Consider the following 16,186-nt stretch of genomic DNA (forward strand, 5'->3'; position numbering starts at 1 on the left):
TTCAAGCCACTCTAGTTGCCCATGTGTTAGTCAATGGTGTGACTATGAGGGAGGCTGGGCTACGAGTAAGGCCAAATTTGAGTCGCTTTACCGTCGCCTCGAGAACCTTCAGGGAGGTGTGGTGGCAAACAAAATTCTATCACTGAATAAGAGACAAACATTTCCAATAGTCTTTGATGAGGTTTATTTTCTTGCAAGACAAGGCCAGCAGTCGTACAGTCACACAGAGTGGCTGCAGAGTGTGACAGTGAAGGGAGGGCATCCTTCATCCTTTATAGTCTTGACTCCCAGAATGTTGTCTTTCTAGGCCAGTGATGGTATTTCAACCATATGTGGAACATCCTTAGACGTATCCATCATATTGTATCCTTGAGTGGAGACCCTCCTGTCACGACCAACACTCTTTACTATTCCAATACAATTCGAATTCCATATTAGAATATGGTTTGTGTGTGCTCTTTTACTGTCATATGTTGGTCACACAAATCTTACTGTAAGTAAATATAAATAAAAAAAATTAGAGGAGAGAATAAAAAAAAAGAGTAAAAAAAAAAAAGAGTAAAACAGGAAAAAAAAAAATATTTGTGTGTGTGTGTGTTTTCTGTGTATGAATAAAAATGTGCCAATGTATCCACTGGTTGTGTCTTTTGTGTTCATCATGTGAAAAGGTTTGTGAGGGGGGGAACCACAAGCAACATAACTTACCAGTTTTGGAAATGTTGTTTTGAATTTATTGCACCAGTGTCTTAGACTATGTTGTAGTGTGTGTGATTTTGAGGGCTTGTGTGTCCTGTCTGAGGGCAAAGTTTGGTTTTTCAGCAAGAGTGAATGGTTTTGAGTGTAGAGCTTCATTTTGACCTGAAAATAGGATGTTTGGGGAACTGGGTGAGACGTTATGGATTTGTGTTTATAGTTTTGAGAATACGAGGCATAGTTTCAAGAAATGTGTTTAAGCAATCGAGAAAAACTGTAATAGTTATAATACGTGTGTGTGTGTGTGTGTGTGTGAGTGATTATATATATATATACACTGCTCAAAAAAATAAAGGGAACACTTTTTAATCAGAGAATAGCATCAAGTCAGTCAAATTCCTGGGATATTGATCTGGTCAGTTAAGTAACAGAGGGGGTTGGTAATCAGTTTCAGCTGCTTTAGTGTTAATGAAATTAACAGCAGGTGCACTAGATGGGCAACAGTGAGACAACCCCCAAAACAGGAATGGTTTTACAGGTGGAGGCCACTGACATTTTTTCCCTACTCATCTTTTCAGGCTGTTTTTCACCAGTTTTGCATTTGTCTAGGGTCAGTGTCACTACTGGTAGCATGAGGTGATACCTGGACCCTACAGAGGTTGTGCAGGCAGTCCAGCTCCTTCAGGATGGCTCATCAATACATGCCATTGCCAGAAGGTTTGCTGTGTCTCCCAGCACAGTCTCAAGAGCATGGAGGAGATTCCAGGAAGACAGACAGCTACTCTAGGAGAGCTGGACAGGGCCGTAGAAGGTCCTTAACCCATCAGCAGGACCGGTATCTGCTCCTTTGTGCGAGGAGGAACATGATGAGCACTGCCAGAGCTCTACAAAATGACCTCCAGCAGGCCACTGGTGTGAATGTCTCTGACCAAACAATCAGAAACAGACTTCATGAGGGTGGTCTGAGGGCCCGACGTCCTCGAGTGGGCCCTGTGCTCACTGCCCAGCACCAGGGAGCTCGATTGGCATTTCCCATTGAACACCAGAATTGGCAGGTCCGCCACTGGTGCCCTGTGGTTTTCACAAATGAGAGCAGGTTCACCCTGAGCACGTGACAGACAGGAAAGGGTCTGGAGAAGCCGTGGAGAATGTTATGCTGCCTGTAACATCGTTCAGCATGACCGGTTTGGTGGTGGGTCAGTGAGGGTCTGGGGAGGCATATCCATGGAGGGACGCACAGACCTCTGCAGGCTAGACAATGGCTCCCTGACTGCCATTAGGTATCGGGATGAAATCCTTGGATCCATTGTCAGACCCTATGCTGGTGGAGTGGGTCCTGGGTTCCTCCTGGTGCACAACAATGCCCGGCCTCATGTGGCGAGAGCATGCAGGCAGTTCCTGGAGGATGAAGGAATGATACCATTGAAGGGCCACCACGCTCACCTGACCTACATCCAATAGAACACCTCTGGGACATTGTGTTTCGGTCCATCTGACATCACCTGGTTGCACCTCAGACTGTCCAGGAGCTCAGTGATGCGCTGGTCCAGATCTGGGAGGAAATACCCCAGGACACCATCCGTCGTCTCATTGTCAGGCATGCATACAAGCACGTGGGGGCCATACAAACTACTGAGTACCATTTTGAGTTGCTGCAATGAAATTTCAGCAAAATTGACAAGCCTGCTGCATCATTTTTTCACTTAGATTTCCGGGGTGTCTTTGAATTCAATCCTCTATAGGTTGATGTTAGAAAAACATCCCTATTATCTCTAGCCTTGGCTACCGTATATAGACCGCCTGGGCCTTACGCTGATTTCCTAAAAGAGTTTGCAGATTTTCTCTCAGACCTATTAGTCAATGTCGATAAAGCATTAATTGTTGGAGATTTTAACATACATGTAGACAATCCAAATGATGCGTTAGGGGCTGCGTTTACAGATTTATTAAACTCCTTTGGGGTCAAGCAAAACGTCACCGGACCAACTCATCGTCTTAATCATACACTCGATTTAATTATATCGTATGGAACCGATCCAACCGATATAGATATCATTCCACAAAGTGATGATGTCACTGACCATTACATGGTAACTTGCATATTACGTACTGCTGTAATATGTCATGCGGCGCCGCGTTATCAACCAGGCAGAACAATCCTTCCATCCACCATAGATAATTTTTCAAATTGCTTATCTAATCTGTCTCATCTGCTGCCTGAACCCAAACAAACAGATGAACTAGAAGAACTAACTAGCACTATGAGCACCATTCTCTCTAGAACACTGGATGTTGTTGCACCTATTAAATTAAAAAAGGTCAGAGAGAAAATTAAAGCACCATGGTACAACAATACTATGCATGTTCTAAAGAGAGAAACCCGTAATTTAGAGCGTAAATGGAAAAAAAACTAATTTAGAGGTCTTTAGAATCGCGTGGAAAGACAGTATGTCACGTTATAAAAAGGCCCTAAAAGCGGCCAGGGCCGAGCACCTCCGCAAACTAATAGAAAATAATCAAAATAATCCTAGGTTTTTATTTAACACCGTGGCTAGACTAACAAATAAGCAGAAGTCACCCGAACAAAATATCCCGTTACAGTTCAGTAGTAATGATTTCATGAACTTCTTCACTGAGAAAATAGAAAGCATCAGAACCACAATTGTAAACGTTCAATCTTCAATCGCGCCTTATAATTCAGCCTCAATTATCACCCCTCAAGAACAATTACAATGCTTTACAACTATAGAACAAAAAGAGTTAAATAAACTTATCACTTCATCTAAAACAACAACATGTTTATTAGATCCTATACCAACTAAATTACTGAAAGAAGTGTTACCTGTAGTGGAAGGGCCTCTCCTCAATATTATTAACTCATCTTTATCTTTAGGTCATGTTCCTAGAACATTTAAACTAGCAGTTATAAAACCTCTCATTAAGAAACCACAATTAGATCTTAATAATCTAGCAAATTATAGACCCATTTCAAATCTTCCATTTATGTCTAAAATATTAGAAAAAGTTGTGTCCGCTCAACTGGGCTCTTTCTTACAAGAAAATGATATCTATGAAAAGTTTCAGTCTGGATTCAGACCGCATCATAGCACTGAAACTGCGCTCGTTAAAATCACAAATGATTTACTTTTAGCTTCTGACCAAGGCTGTTTCTCAATACTAGTTTTACTTGATCTAAGTGCTGCGTTCGATACTATAGATCACACAATACTCTTAGATCGACTACAAAATTATACTGGTGTTCAAGGACAAGCATTAAGCTGGTTCAAATCATACCTATCTGACCGCTACCATTTTGTCTCTTTAAATGGAGAAAAATCGATCATAACTCCAGTAAACTATGGAGTGCCGCAGGGATCTGTGTTAGGCCCTCTATTATTCTCAATATATATGCTGCCACTTGGAAATATTATAAGGAAACATGGAATTAGTTTCCATTGTTATGCTGATGACACTCAAATATATATTTCATCACGGCCGGATGAAAACGCTAAATTATCCAAATTGACAGAATGTGTTAAAGATATCAAAGATTGGATGACACGTAATTTTCTTTTATTAAATCCAGACAAGACAGAGGTAATACTTATCGGTTCAAAAAACCGCCCACAAAACCTCTCACAATACAACTTTGACATCGTAGGATGTCCTGTTACTTTATCCTCTACAGTAAAAGACCTGGGTGTTATACTCGATTGCAACCTGTCTTTTGAAAATCATATTTCATATGTTACAAGAACAGCCTTTTTCCACCTTAGAAACATTGCTAAGCTACGTAATATGCTATCAGTTTCCGATGCAGAAAAGTTAGTTCATGCATTCATGACCTCGAGACTAGATTACTGTAATGCTTTATTAGCCGGTTGTCCTGCATCCTCAATAAACAAGCTACAGTTAGTCCAAAATGCAGCCGCTAGAGTTCTTACTAGATCAAGAAAATATGATCATATAACACCGATTTTATCATCACTGCATTGGTTACCTATAAAGTTCCGTATTAATTACAAGGTATTGCTACTGACTTATAAAGCCCTAAACGGCTTAGCTCCAGTCTATTTAACGGATCTTCTATCGCCCTATAATCCATCGCGCTCTTTAAGATCAATAAATTCGAGGCTTTTGGTCATACCTAGGATATCCAGATCAACCAAAGGAGGGAGAGCATTTTCACATTTAGCTCCGAAACTCTGGAATAGCCTTCCTGATACTGTTCGTTGCTCAGACTCGCTCTCCCAGTTTAAAACTAGATTAAAGACGCATCTCTTCAGCCAGGCATTCATATAACATTTTAAATCTTACTGTTCAAACTACAATCCAGCCTCTAGTTCATAAATGCCAGAGGAGAACTGGCCCCCGACTGAGCCTGGGTTCTCCCAAGGTTTTTTTTCTCCGTTAGGTCACCTGATGGAGTTTTAGGACACCATTAGGTCACTTGATGGAGTTTTCGGTTCCTTGCCACTGTTGCCTTTGGCTTGCTCAGTTGGGGATATTTTGGGGATATTAATTTAATTTTATCAATCAATAAATTTACACTAGAAACAACCTTGTTGTGTTATTTTGGTTTAATGCTGTGAAGCTGCTTTGATGCAATCTGTATTGTGAAAAGCGCTATATAAATACACTTGACTTGACTTGATCATTTTCATTTCCATCAAACGATGTGGCATCCTTTCGTTCATAACACATTACCCAGTCCATATTAGTATAGATATCCAGCATGATATTTTTCCCCATTGAGATCTGATGTGTTTTCAAAGTGTTCCTTTAATTTTTTTGAGCAGTGTATATATATATGGCCACAGGACTGTCTACCGCCACCTAAAGGACGGTTGGGAAGCTGAAGGTGGAGTGAAGGTGGTACCTTTTTTTTAAATAATCGATTAAACCTGCTGAGAAACGAGGAGCGTGAACTAAAATGATCAGATCCGCGCGCATGCCAGGGAAACGTCTCGGGTTACGACTGTAACCCTTGTTCCCTGAGGAGGGAACGAGACACTGCGTCGTTGAAAACGACACTTTGGGGACGCTCCCTTAGCGTGCGCCTCTGAAGTATGAATGAAACTAATCCAATCCTGATTGGTGTTGCGTCATGACGTAACATGTGACGGCATAACCGGATGCATAAAAGTGACGCTGGCACACACACACATTAGCCTCGCGATGAAGCAAGCCGCTCCTGGGCATCGAGGGGCGTGGCAAGACGACGCAGTGTCTCGTTCCCTCCTCAGGGAACAAGGGTTACAGTCGTAACCCGAGACGTTCCCTTTCGTAGGGAACTCGCACTGCGTCGTTGAAAACGACACTTTGGGGAACGAATGCCCACTAGGCCACGCACCGAAAAAGGCCTGCCCTAGAGTGAAACTGATCTCAGACACTCAGCTAGGACTAGAGCATACGTGCGCCAGGCGTACTAGGGGAGGTGCAGACTATAAAACCTGATAAAATGTGCGGGGTAGCCCAACCGGCTGCCTCACAGATCTCCTGGAGGGGCACTCCCGAGAGGAGGGCTCTAGAGGACACCATGCCTCTAGTAGAATGAGCCCTTACGACCAAAGGTGAAGGCAAATTGCGCACCTTGTAGGCCTACTTATGGTTTGTTTAGCCGGGAGCCCCTATTAGGTGATCCAAAACACACTGCAGTAAGTCCGACCTCCTCCAAGAAGAGGACCTCTCAAGGTAATACTTGGAACTCTGACTGGCAGAGCAAGGAACCTCTTCTCTTCTGCCGACACATGTGGTGGAGGATGAAATGCTTGCAGGACCATGGACCTAGCCATGTTAGATTGCACTTAAGGCACATTGTTGGGTCTCGGATGCAAGATGGCCTTAACTCCGCCGGGGGCAAACCCCAAGCAAGCTGGTACTAATGCCAGGGCTTGGAGATCTCCCAGTCTCTTTAAAAGAAGTAGCTAAGAGAAAGGCTATCTTGAACGTGAGGTCCCAGGCAAAACCGACTGAAGGGATTCGAAGGGAGCCAGGGATAGGCCTTCGAGAACCACCACCAGATACCAGGAAGGAGCCCTGGACCTGACTGTCAGTCTCATCCTCTATGTACCAAGGAGAAATAGTAGATGGAACCCTAGAGATAAGTATGGTTCCGTGCACCCCAATTGATAGAACAGCATCAAGGTACTGAGCCCCCTCAGAGGCCAGACCCATAATTTCCACAGCTCTGGGCGAGAATGGAATATACTGCCCTCCGCCTGAAACAACAGATCCCTCCTCAGAGGAATCTGCCATGGCGGAGCTATCTGGAGTGAAATTAAGTCCGAAAACCATACTCGGGCCGGCCAAAACGGGGCTACCAGAAGAAGACTGATGCCCTCCTAACGGACCCTCTCCAGGACTCCCTGGAGCAAAGCGATCGGGGGAAAGCGTACAGGCGAAGCCTCGGCCAGGCCTGTACCATGGCATCCAACCCCAGCGGGGCTGGATGAGTGAGGGAGAACCAAAGTGGACAGTGGGACGTCCCTCGAGACGCAAACAGCTCCACTTCCACTGGTCCAAACCTCTGCCATATCAGCTCCACCACCTCTGGATGGAGTCTCCATTCCCCGGGCCTCAGCCCCTGCCTCGACAGGATGTCTGCTCCCTGATTCTGAACCCCCGGGACATATATTGCTCTTATAGATAATATTTTCCCTTGGGACCATAAAATAATTTGATGCGCCAATCTGGATAGAGGGCGCGATCTAAGTCCCCCTTGTCGGTTCAGATACACTACCACTGATGTATTGTCCGAACGTATCAAGACGTGGTAACCTTTGATGTCTGGGAGGAAGCTCCTCAGAGCCCTGAACACAGCCAACATTTCTAGGCAATTTATATGCCAAGAATGATGATGGTCCTGCCACAGACCCCTGGCAAAGCGGCCGATAACCGCGCCCCAGCCAGTGATGGAAGCGTTTGTCGAAACGGTTTTCCGGCGACATGACGCCCTTAATACTGGCCCTTGGGACAAGAACCAAGGATTCTTCCATATTAATAGGGAACGAAGGCATCTGCACGTAACCCTTATTATACGGAACGGATTCCCCTTGGGGGAAAAACCCCTTGGCTTTGAGCCACCACTGACTTACAGTGATGGCCTGGCCTAGCTTTATCCCTGACACCATGGTCAGGATGGATTCGATACGTGCGGGAGACATACGTGCCTGCATCGTAACCGAATTCCATACCACGCCCAGAAAAGTAGTTTTCTAAGCTGGTTCTAACACACTTTTCTTAGTGTTGAGTCTCAACCCCAATTTCTGAATGTGGCCAAGAACGACATCTCGATGCCGAACTGCCATTTCTCGAGACTGGGCCAATATGAGCCAGTCATCGATATAATTCAGAATACGGATGCCCTGAAGCCTCAGTGGAGCCAGAGCTGCATCCATACACTTAGTGAACGTGCAGGGAGAGAGTGCTAGGCCGAACGGAAGAACCCGATATTGGTACGCTTCGCCCCCAAAAGCAAACCTCAGGAACCTCCTGTGACATGGAAGGATGGAGACATGAAAATAGGCGTCTTTTAGATCTATCGTGACAAACCAATCCTCGGATCTGATTTGATTCACGATGATGGGAATAGTGAGCATATTGAACCTGAATCTCCTCAGAGAACGATTCAACTGCCTCAAATCTAAAATCGGCCTCAGCCCGCCATCCTTCTTTGGAACTATAAAGTACCGGCTGTAAAAACCCGGACTCCCTGTCTGGTAGGGGAACAATTTCTATGGCCCCTTTGACCAGTAGAGTCTGTACCTCTTGTTCCATAACCCGAGCCTGTTCTGGAACCACTGCAGTCGGTACCACCCCAGCAAACTTGGGAAGTCGGTGACCGAACTGCAGTCTGTACCCATATTTTATAATATTCAGGACCCATATAGATATATTCGGAAGGCGTTGCCATTCTTCCACAAAATCTACTAAGGGAACCAGCCCCTCGAGACTGACCTCGGGTGATTTCCGAGCACTATTCTCGACCTCCTGAAGCGGAGGACCGACAGGAAAAAGTCGAGAAAGATTTTGTGACCGTCGGTGCCCTGTTACAAGCTTTTGGGGCGAACGCCACGGTGTGCGTTCGCTGGAAAGCGATGTGGCCTGAAGCGCACTTTATGGCAGGATACAGACATCGATTTCCTGAGGGCTCCCCCAGAGGGGAAGCTCTTTCGGTTTCGTTCTCGACACCCTGAAGTGGAGGACCGGCAGGGAATAATCGAAAACAGTTTCCGATATGCGGACAGGAACACTGCCTGGCCGCAAGCCTTTTTGGACGGGCACTACAGCGTGCATTCGCTGAAAACCGATGCGTCCTGAAGCGCAGTTGACGCTGGATACAAACATCGATTTCCTGAGGGCTCCGCGGAGGAGCGATTCTCGCTCATCCCTCCACGGGGGGGACAGCCATCTTCGTCTCGTTTTCGATACCCTGATGCGGAGGACCGGCAGGAAAAAAAAAAAAAAATCAAAAACGATTTTCGACGTTCGCTGCTCATCATTTTAATTCCTCAGAATTAAATGCAGCCAAAAACACTGGATAAGTGAAACACGGTCTAGATGGTAGGCTGAATTACAATATCTAACTTCTTAAAGTCAGATAATATATTCCATCATTTCAATTCCATCATTTTAATCCATAGAATTAAATGCAGCCATAATCACCAGACAATACTGTTTTAATATTTATTTATACGGTCTCGTAATCTACACGCTGCCTCGGCAAACGCGAGATTCGAGCCATTATAATATTTGGCTTTCATCCCTCGAGAAGAAAGTCATCAGGTGCGAGGTTGAAACATCCAAAAGCGCACGGAATTTAGCACGCGCGCCCGAGATATTTCTCAATGAACACTGCCAGCACCCTCAGGAGCTGATTGTGAATGCCTCGCACCCAAACAGTATTATTTCACAGATCGCGTGTGTCCCCTTTTATTGCAGACTCGTAATCTACACGCTGCCTCGGCAAACGCGAGATTCGAGTCGTTCACAATATATTTGGCTTTCATCTCTCGAGAAGAAAGTCAACGGGCGCGAGGCTGAAACACCCGAAACGCACGGCTGTGTGCGTCGAGATATTTCTCAATGAACACGCAGCCAGCACCCTCAGGAGCTGACTGTGCATGCCTCGCACCCACACAAAATCTTATTGTTATTATCTACTATAGATTCTGTATTGCAATGCAGTGGGACAATTCTTATTTTTGGGTTACAAACAACACCGGCGAGTGTGACTCATGTTCCTCGATCCCGATGCTGAGCACATCACTTCCTCAGAAGCAAATAGCTCGAGCATCGGGCACTCGTCACGGGCAGAAGAAACCACATCGCGGGCTTCTGCGTCGTGAGCGAGCGTTATAGAATCTGCGGATGATGAACGAGAAAGTGCCTCGGCAGTCTCGTTCTCATCCGCGAGATCCTTCTGCGATCCCCACGATCTAAGCCGCCGCGCCGCCTCAACGGACGCGGGGCCCGAACCGCGGGGATCGTGAGCCTGGCCTTTATCAGAAACCAAACGGGAGTGCAGCACTCTAATCAGTACTTTAACAATGTTCACAGGCAGCCCCCTCGAGAGCTGCCTGTGCTTGCTGCGCTCCTAGTGTACACACAACTGATGCGTGTCCCCACCCGTGAGAAATATAGGGCAGGGGTGTACCCACTTAGTGTATCTTCCACTCGCATAATATAGTGGTTTTCAACAGACAAACAACACCAAATAAGACAGACAGTTTCACAGAGAACGCTTGCTGAAGAGCAAAAGCTAATGTGTGTGTGTGCCAGCGTCACTTTTATGCATCCGGTTATGCCGTCACATGTTACGTCATGACGCAACACCAATCAGGATTGGATTAGTTTCATTCATACTTCAGAGGCGCACGCTAAGGGAGCGTCCCCAAAGTGTCGTTTTCAACGACGCAGTGAGAGTTCCCTCCGAAAGGGAAATCATGAATATTCATGTAGGCTCCGCCCACTGCCTCTACAGATGCACAACTCACTTTTACTCCACATTTCACATTGATAAATGGTGCAAAAGGGAGACTGCGCAAAACTTGTCACTTGTAAGTGAAAAACTGTGTTTGAGACTCGTCACAGCAGATTTAAGCAGTTGTAGTTATGTACTTGTGTTTGTGCTAGAAAAATATACAAGACATTTGTGAGAAAATATTCTAAAAGTGTGCAACTCTCATCGGATGAATTCACATACTGATTTGCGGATGATTCACATTTTTTGATGCGGGTGTGTAAATGCGTTTTGCACCATATTCACTGCAGCAACTGTAGCAAAAATGTGAGCGTACGAGTTTCTTAATTTGTGATTTGTAGAATAGGATTTGTGAACCTGCATTGAAGAATTTGAGAAGGTGTAACCGGTGTGTTGTGTTTGTGGAAGAGGAAAAAAAAAGTCTACAAGTTTGCAACTCTTAAAACATTTCTCTCTGTGACTTCAAATTTACTGATACACATGTGTGGCTATTCTCTACAACTACACATTTCACTGTCACAGGCGTTCAGTTGATTTGCACCAAAAATACCTTCATAGGAAAGGCCTTAAAGACAGGAAGCCACAGTCTCTGGGGTGGCGGAGAGGGCAAACAGTCTTTTGACTGTGTGTGTGTGTGTGTGCTGTATTGGTTCCATGACGTGAAAAGCTGTTTGCTACCATATAAGAAACTACTTTAGTTTAATTGTTTGTTTTATTTACCTCAAGTTTTTTGTAACATTCTCAATAACAATAAATGGTCATTGGACCGACTGGATCAACTTCTGCTCCTCATCTTTACAACTGCGTCAAGCTATATCCAGCTCAGCACACAGTAGCAAATAGAGAACAAAGATCCGACTGGAAAAAGCTACTACAAATACTGTTAAATCACTTTATAGTGGTTTAATAATCGAATAGTTTAAAATTGACATTAAAAATAAACAATATAAAAAAAATCGTGTATGAATTCATTTAATTTTTTTCATTTAAAAACAGGTGTAAACGTTTTTGAACTCACCAATGACAACGAGAATGAAAACCTTGATCACACTGTTGATCTGTAGATAATATTCTCCACCATGTTCAGTTGTGGTGTTTGTGATGGTCAGAGATCCAGTTTGATTGTCCAGCTTCAGTCTGTCTCTGAATCTCCCATCAAGAACATCATCATATACAGTGATTCTGTCGAACCGTTTATTGATTTCAGCTATTAAAGTGTTTTCAATCCTCCACTGAATCTCATCATCATCCTTCATTTCAGTAAGATCAGAGTTTTTAGAGAGACTGAATCTCCCTCAAACACAATCACTTCATCATCACCAAACACTCCTGAAGAACAGAGTTTTTCACAGATTAAAACTTTAAAATGACTTGATGTTGGTTTGATGAAGCTCATGTAAATCATGTAAATGTGAAGTGATTAATATTCTGCAGAAGTTCAAAGACAAAAGATGAGGAATGAAAATGAGAAATAGTTAAACAGTTTTATACAATCAATAACTGCATTAAAAATATCAACTTTAATCTCAAATAAGTGTTTTCTCTCATCAAAATCACATTATTTGTTTCTATACGAGAATAACAGTGAATGTTAATAATTTCTGACTAATTTAACCAGTAATTTATCACATCAGAACAGAAACAACTGAAACAGAAAAACACATTTAAAACTCACCATCCAGACGCCACAAACACAAACAGAGCAAAACTAATTTGAGGAACATTTTCTTCATCGGTTCACTGAAAAGCCCACGATAGTAACTCTTAATGTCTGAAACACTCAGATTGATCTGAAAGACTGAACTGAGATATTTATCTGGTTGTGTAACCTCTCACACAGTTTACACTCACACGTCCACGTCACTCTTTAACATCACGAAAATCAACAAGCTTTTGCTGATCTTACATTTTCAAATGAATTCTGGCCCTGAATGAAAACTCAAAACCAGGAAAAGGCAAAGTTCAGGCGATCAGCAAACAGCTTCTCTGAAGCAAGGCCAAACACACAAGCAGTGAACAAAGTTTAAGTCCAAACCAGTGTAAATCAAGCAGAAATAAACAGGCTTGATAATGTATCTCCATCCATACTAGCGTTTTCAAGTGTTTTCTAAAGGTCTGAAAATACTTAAATCATCTTTGCATGTCTAAATCATAATACGAGCTCACTGAGACTATCTGGTACCAAGGTCACTCTCAAAATCATCATTCCATGCACAGTAAATCTGAAATCCGGAAATCAACACCAATAGAGTTAATTTCAACACTTTAAAAGTGTATGGGAACCACCCACAAAGTGTTAGTTCAACACTTTCAAAAGTGTTGCCTCTCGCAACACCGACACAGTGTTACAATATGAACACTAAGAGAGTAAAATATTAACACCAATGCAGAGAACAACAACACTGTTATAGAGCTGGGTGCAGTTAAAATTCTACACTGTTCTGGTGTTGACCTAACACCTTTAAAAAAATGGAAATCACAATCTTCTCAACCTTATAGGAGTCAAATATTACACCATCCTGGTGTTGATAAAACACATTTTTACAAATAAAAACACTAAGCGAGTTACCAGTTTTTCTTATTAGTGTTCTGCATCTGCCACTTTAAAGAACTGTAAAATAAACTCACAAATAATTTAATCTGAAAAGAATAAATTCAATTTGAAATAAACACATCACTCTATATTACTCTTTCAAACCTTTATTTCAAAACAATCCAGAAAGTTAAATTGTAACCTCAGTCTGGGACCATAGTAGAATTCTGTTCATTGTAAGGCAAAATGCAAACAGTTGTTTTAACAAACTAGTTTTTTATTAACTAACAAGCCCCTTTACATCATAAGTTAACTTTTAAAATAAATGATGAAGGCACAATATAGGCATTTCTGTCACCAGAATTATATGAAAGCTGCTTATTCAAATGGTCTGTAATACCTCAAGTCCTGTACATGTCAGTGAATGCAAGCTCTGTGTCAGTGAAGTTGATTCAGTACCTTCAACTTTGCAACAGTACAGCAGTGCTTGGGTCAACAACATTCAACAGATGAAAAACAGTTGCAGGATATGAGTGGATCAGTTGTGTCCAGTTGCTAACAGTAAAGTTCAGTGCATAGTTGTTTCACAGAGAAGGAAAGGCTGTGCAGATCCAACTTTCTCAAAATCCTGGAGTGCTGGTTCCCTAGACAACACAAAACCAGACCATTTACAATTAATACTATTTGTGTTTTATAAATACAGCAAGTTTATGGTGGAAAAAGTTCAACCATCTTAGACTTTCGTGACTCAAACAAGAAACTATTTTGGTTAAATTAAGACTTGAATTTACTGATTTCCAAGTAAATTAAAGACTTTATTCATCCAAAAATTTGTATTCTGTCATTAATTATTCACCCTTATGTTGTTCCAAACCAGTAAGAGTTTTGCTCATCTTTGGAACACTTAATGAAGTTATTTTTAATGAAATCTAAGAGATTTCTGTCCCTTGATCGACAGCCTATTCAACTACCACTTCCAAAGCCACGGAAAGGTATAAAGGAAATCACAAGTAATCCATGTGACTCCAGAGGTTTGATTCAATTCAATTTTACAACTCTTTTTTTTACGACAATTTTAACTCAACTTTATTTACAAAATATTAATCTTCAAAGCACAATCACACAACAACATCTGCTCTCGCATTAACAACATGCACGAGTTGTAATGTTCTCATGAACGCATGTTGGAAATGAATATGTTATAAATTAAGTGGTAAATGTTTTGCAAACACAGCACTTGCGTAGTTTATTAAAATGTATGTTAAACCACTGGAGTTGCATGGAGTACTTTAATGATGTACCTTTCTACCTTTCTGGGGCTTGAAAGTGGTAGTTGCGTGGACTGTCAATGGAGGGACAGGAACCTCTCAGATTTCAATATCTTCATTTGTGTTGTGAAGATGAAAGAAAGTCTTACATGTTTGGAACGACATGAGGGTGAGTAATTAATGGCAGAATTTCCATTTGTGAGTGAACTAACCCTTTAAGAATAAATTAAGACACGCACCTTAAGAAATCTCACTAAATCGTCAGCTGCCGGAAGAATCTTTGCTTCGTTGTTGTGGCTTTGTGACATTGGGGGCAGGTGATGGACAGATTTTTCCCAATCAGTTGAGTCTAAAATTAAACAGCAAGAAAACGTATACCTGTCAAATCATGAAAAGGTTTTAAAACTCATTTTAAGTTAAAAAAAAATAAATAATTACTTTTGTAAAATAATTTGACTGGACAAATTCAAAATGATTGTTATGAAACAGAAAATCTAGTTATACCAAATAGCAACAAAGCTATGATTTTTTTTTTTTTTTTATGTTTGTGCCCATGATTCTCTCATACATGCATGTTATCTGTTAAATCTTACCATCACCAGGTTCTTGTCTGTACAGTCTTTAAACACCCAGCCTGCTACCCTTAGCCACTTGGTGCATCATAGAAATGCTCCTAGCAAACACAAATAGCAAAATCAATACATTTAAACATGAAAGCATATCCAAACATCAACCGAAAGTAAATCTGATAAATACATTTTGCATAAATATTTAATCTGAAAGAATTACTTACCAATTTTAAGAAAATTGGTCCTCCAAATAAGGAAATAAAGTGACAATTTCACGTGCATTGTCGGTCCGCAGTTTGTGGAGTTGTTCTTCTGTTTTTCAGTTAACGTTATACGCTAGGTGTGCTGGCAAATGAGAGTAAAAGATAGTTTGAGGATAAATACATAGGCTACTTTATGATATTAAGTAATTTTAAGAATAAAAAAAAAATCCATATTATTATTAAGTTACTTCTTTAGATTATCTTTAAAGCTATAATAAATAAAACAGTCGAAACTGATTTTTAACTCACCAGAGAGTGAGACAAAAAGAAGGCCAGATAAAAGTATTGGTCTGTAGTTCATAAACTCCAGTGTGTTCAGTTCTGGTGTTTGTGATGGTCAGAGATCCAGTTTGATGATCCAGATTCAGTCTATGTGTCTCTATTTTTAGAAAAGTTTTCTTCATCAGTTCACTGAAAAGCCCACAATAGTAACTTTTAAAGTGTCTGAAAACACTCAGATTGTCTGAACTGTGATATCGATCCCACTGTCTTTCCTCGCCTATTCGGAGTGGATTAAACTCTAAACACCATCATCACCGTCATACAGGTGCACAATTACACCTCAGTCCTGGTGTCTTAAACTCCGCTTAAAAGCGCAACCCAAAGTATCACTTCCTCAATTCTCTCAAACTCTTCTAACCAGATAGCCCTAACCAAAAAATAAATCAAATCTTCCTTCCTTGTTAGTTGATTAGTCAGGGATGTCACCGGAGAGTGATTGCCCGCACACTCTCCACCATTAACTATAGGGGAATTTACAGTTAAGACCAGAGGACCAGATATGATGAATGAAGACCAGTAGTCAGAGATACGATCAACAGAAGATTTTTTTTGCTTAAGATATTTTACAGTTTCATCAGCAGAAGTCAGCTTCA

General features: G+C 41.9%; 2 protein-coding genes and 1 long non-coding RNA gene across 6 annotated transcripts in view; 1 reads left to right on the top strand and 2 right to left on the bottom strand.

Moving 5' to 3' along the window:
• LOC311084222 (uncharacterized protein) overlaps positions 1–12,503 on the bottom strand; it is a 316,630-nt gene extending 304,127 nt beyond the window's left edge. Inside the window, exons 1-2 of the mRNA XM_084116137.1 lie at positions 12,354–12,503; positions 11,953–12,007 (exon numbers count right to left, since the gene is read on the bottom strand). Of these exons, the coding sequence (XP_083972263.1) occupies positions 11,953–12,007; positions 12,354–12,411 (113 nt within the window). The 5' untranslated portion in view covers positions 12,412–12,503. The remainder of the gene's footprint in view (positions 1–11,952; positions 12,008–12,353) is intronic.
• The window catches only part of LOC311084241, a 529,672-nt gene that overhangs the window by 15,654 nt on the left and 497,832 nt on the right, over positions 1–16,186 (top strand). The gene's annotated exons all lie outside the window — the stretch shown is intronic.
• Positions 1–16,186, bottom strand: part of LOC311084236 (uncharacterized protein) — a 36,330-nt gene that overhangs the window by 8,970 nt on the left and 11,174 nt on the right. The window contains exon 3 of the mRNA XM_084116160.1: positions 11,697–11,986. Coding sequence (XP_083972286.1) covers positions 11,697–11,934 — 238 coding nt within the window. The 5' untranslated portion in view covers positions 11,935–11,986. The remainder of the gene's footprint in view (positions 1–11,696; positions 11,987–16,186) is intronic.

This window comes from Abramis brama (assembly GCF_963993115.1).
Source record: "Abramis brama genome assembly, chromosome: 6".
Classification (NCBI taxonomy): Eukaryota; Metazoa; Chordata; class Actinopteri; order Cypriniformes; family Leuciscidae; genus Abramis; species Abramis brama.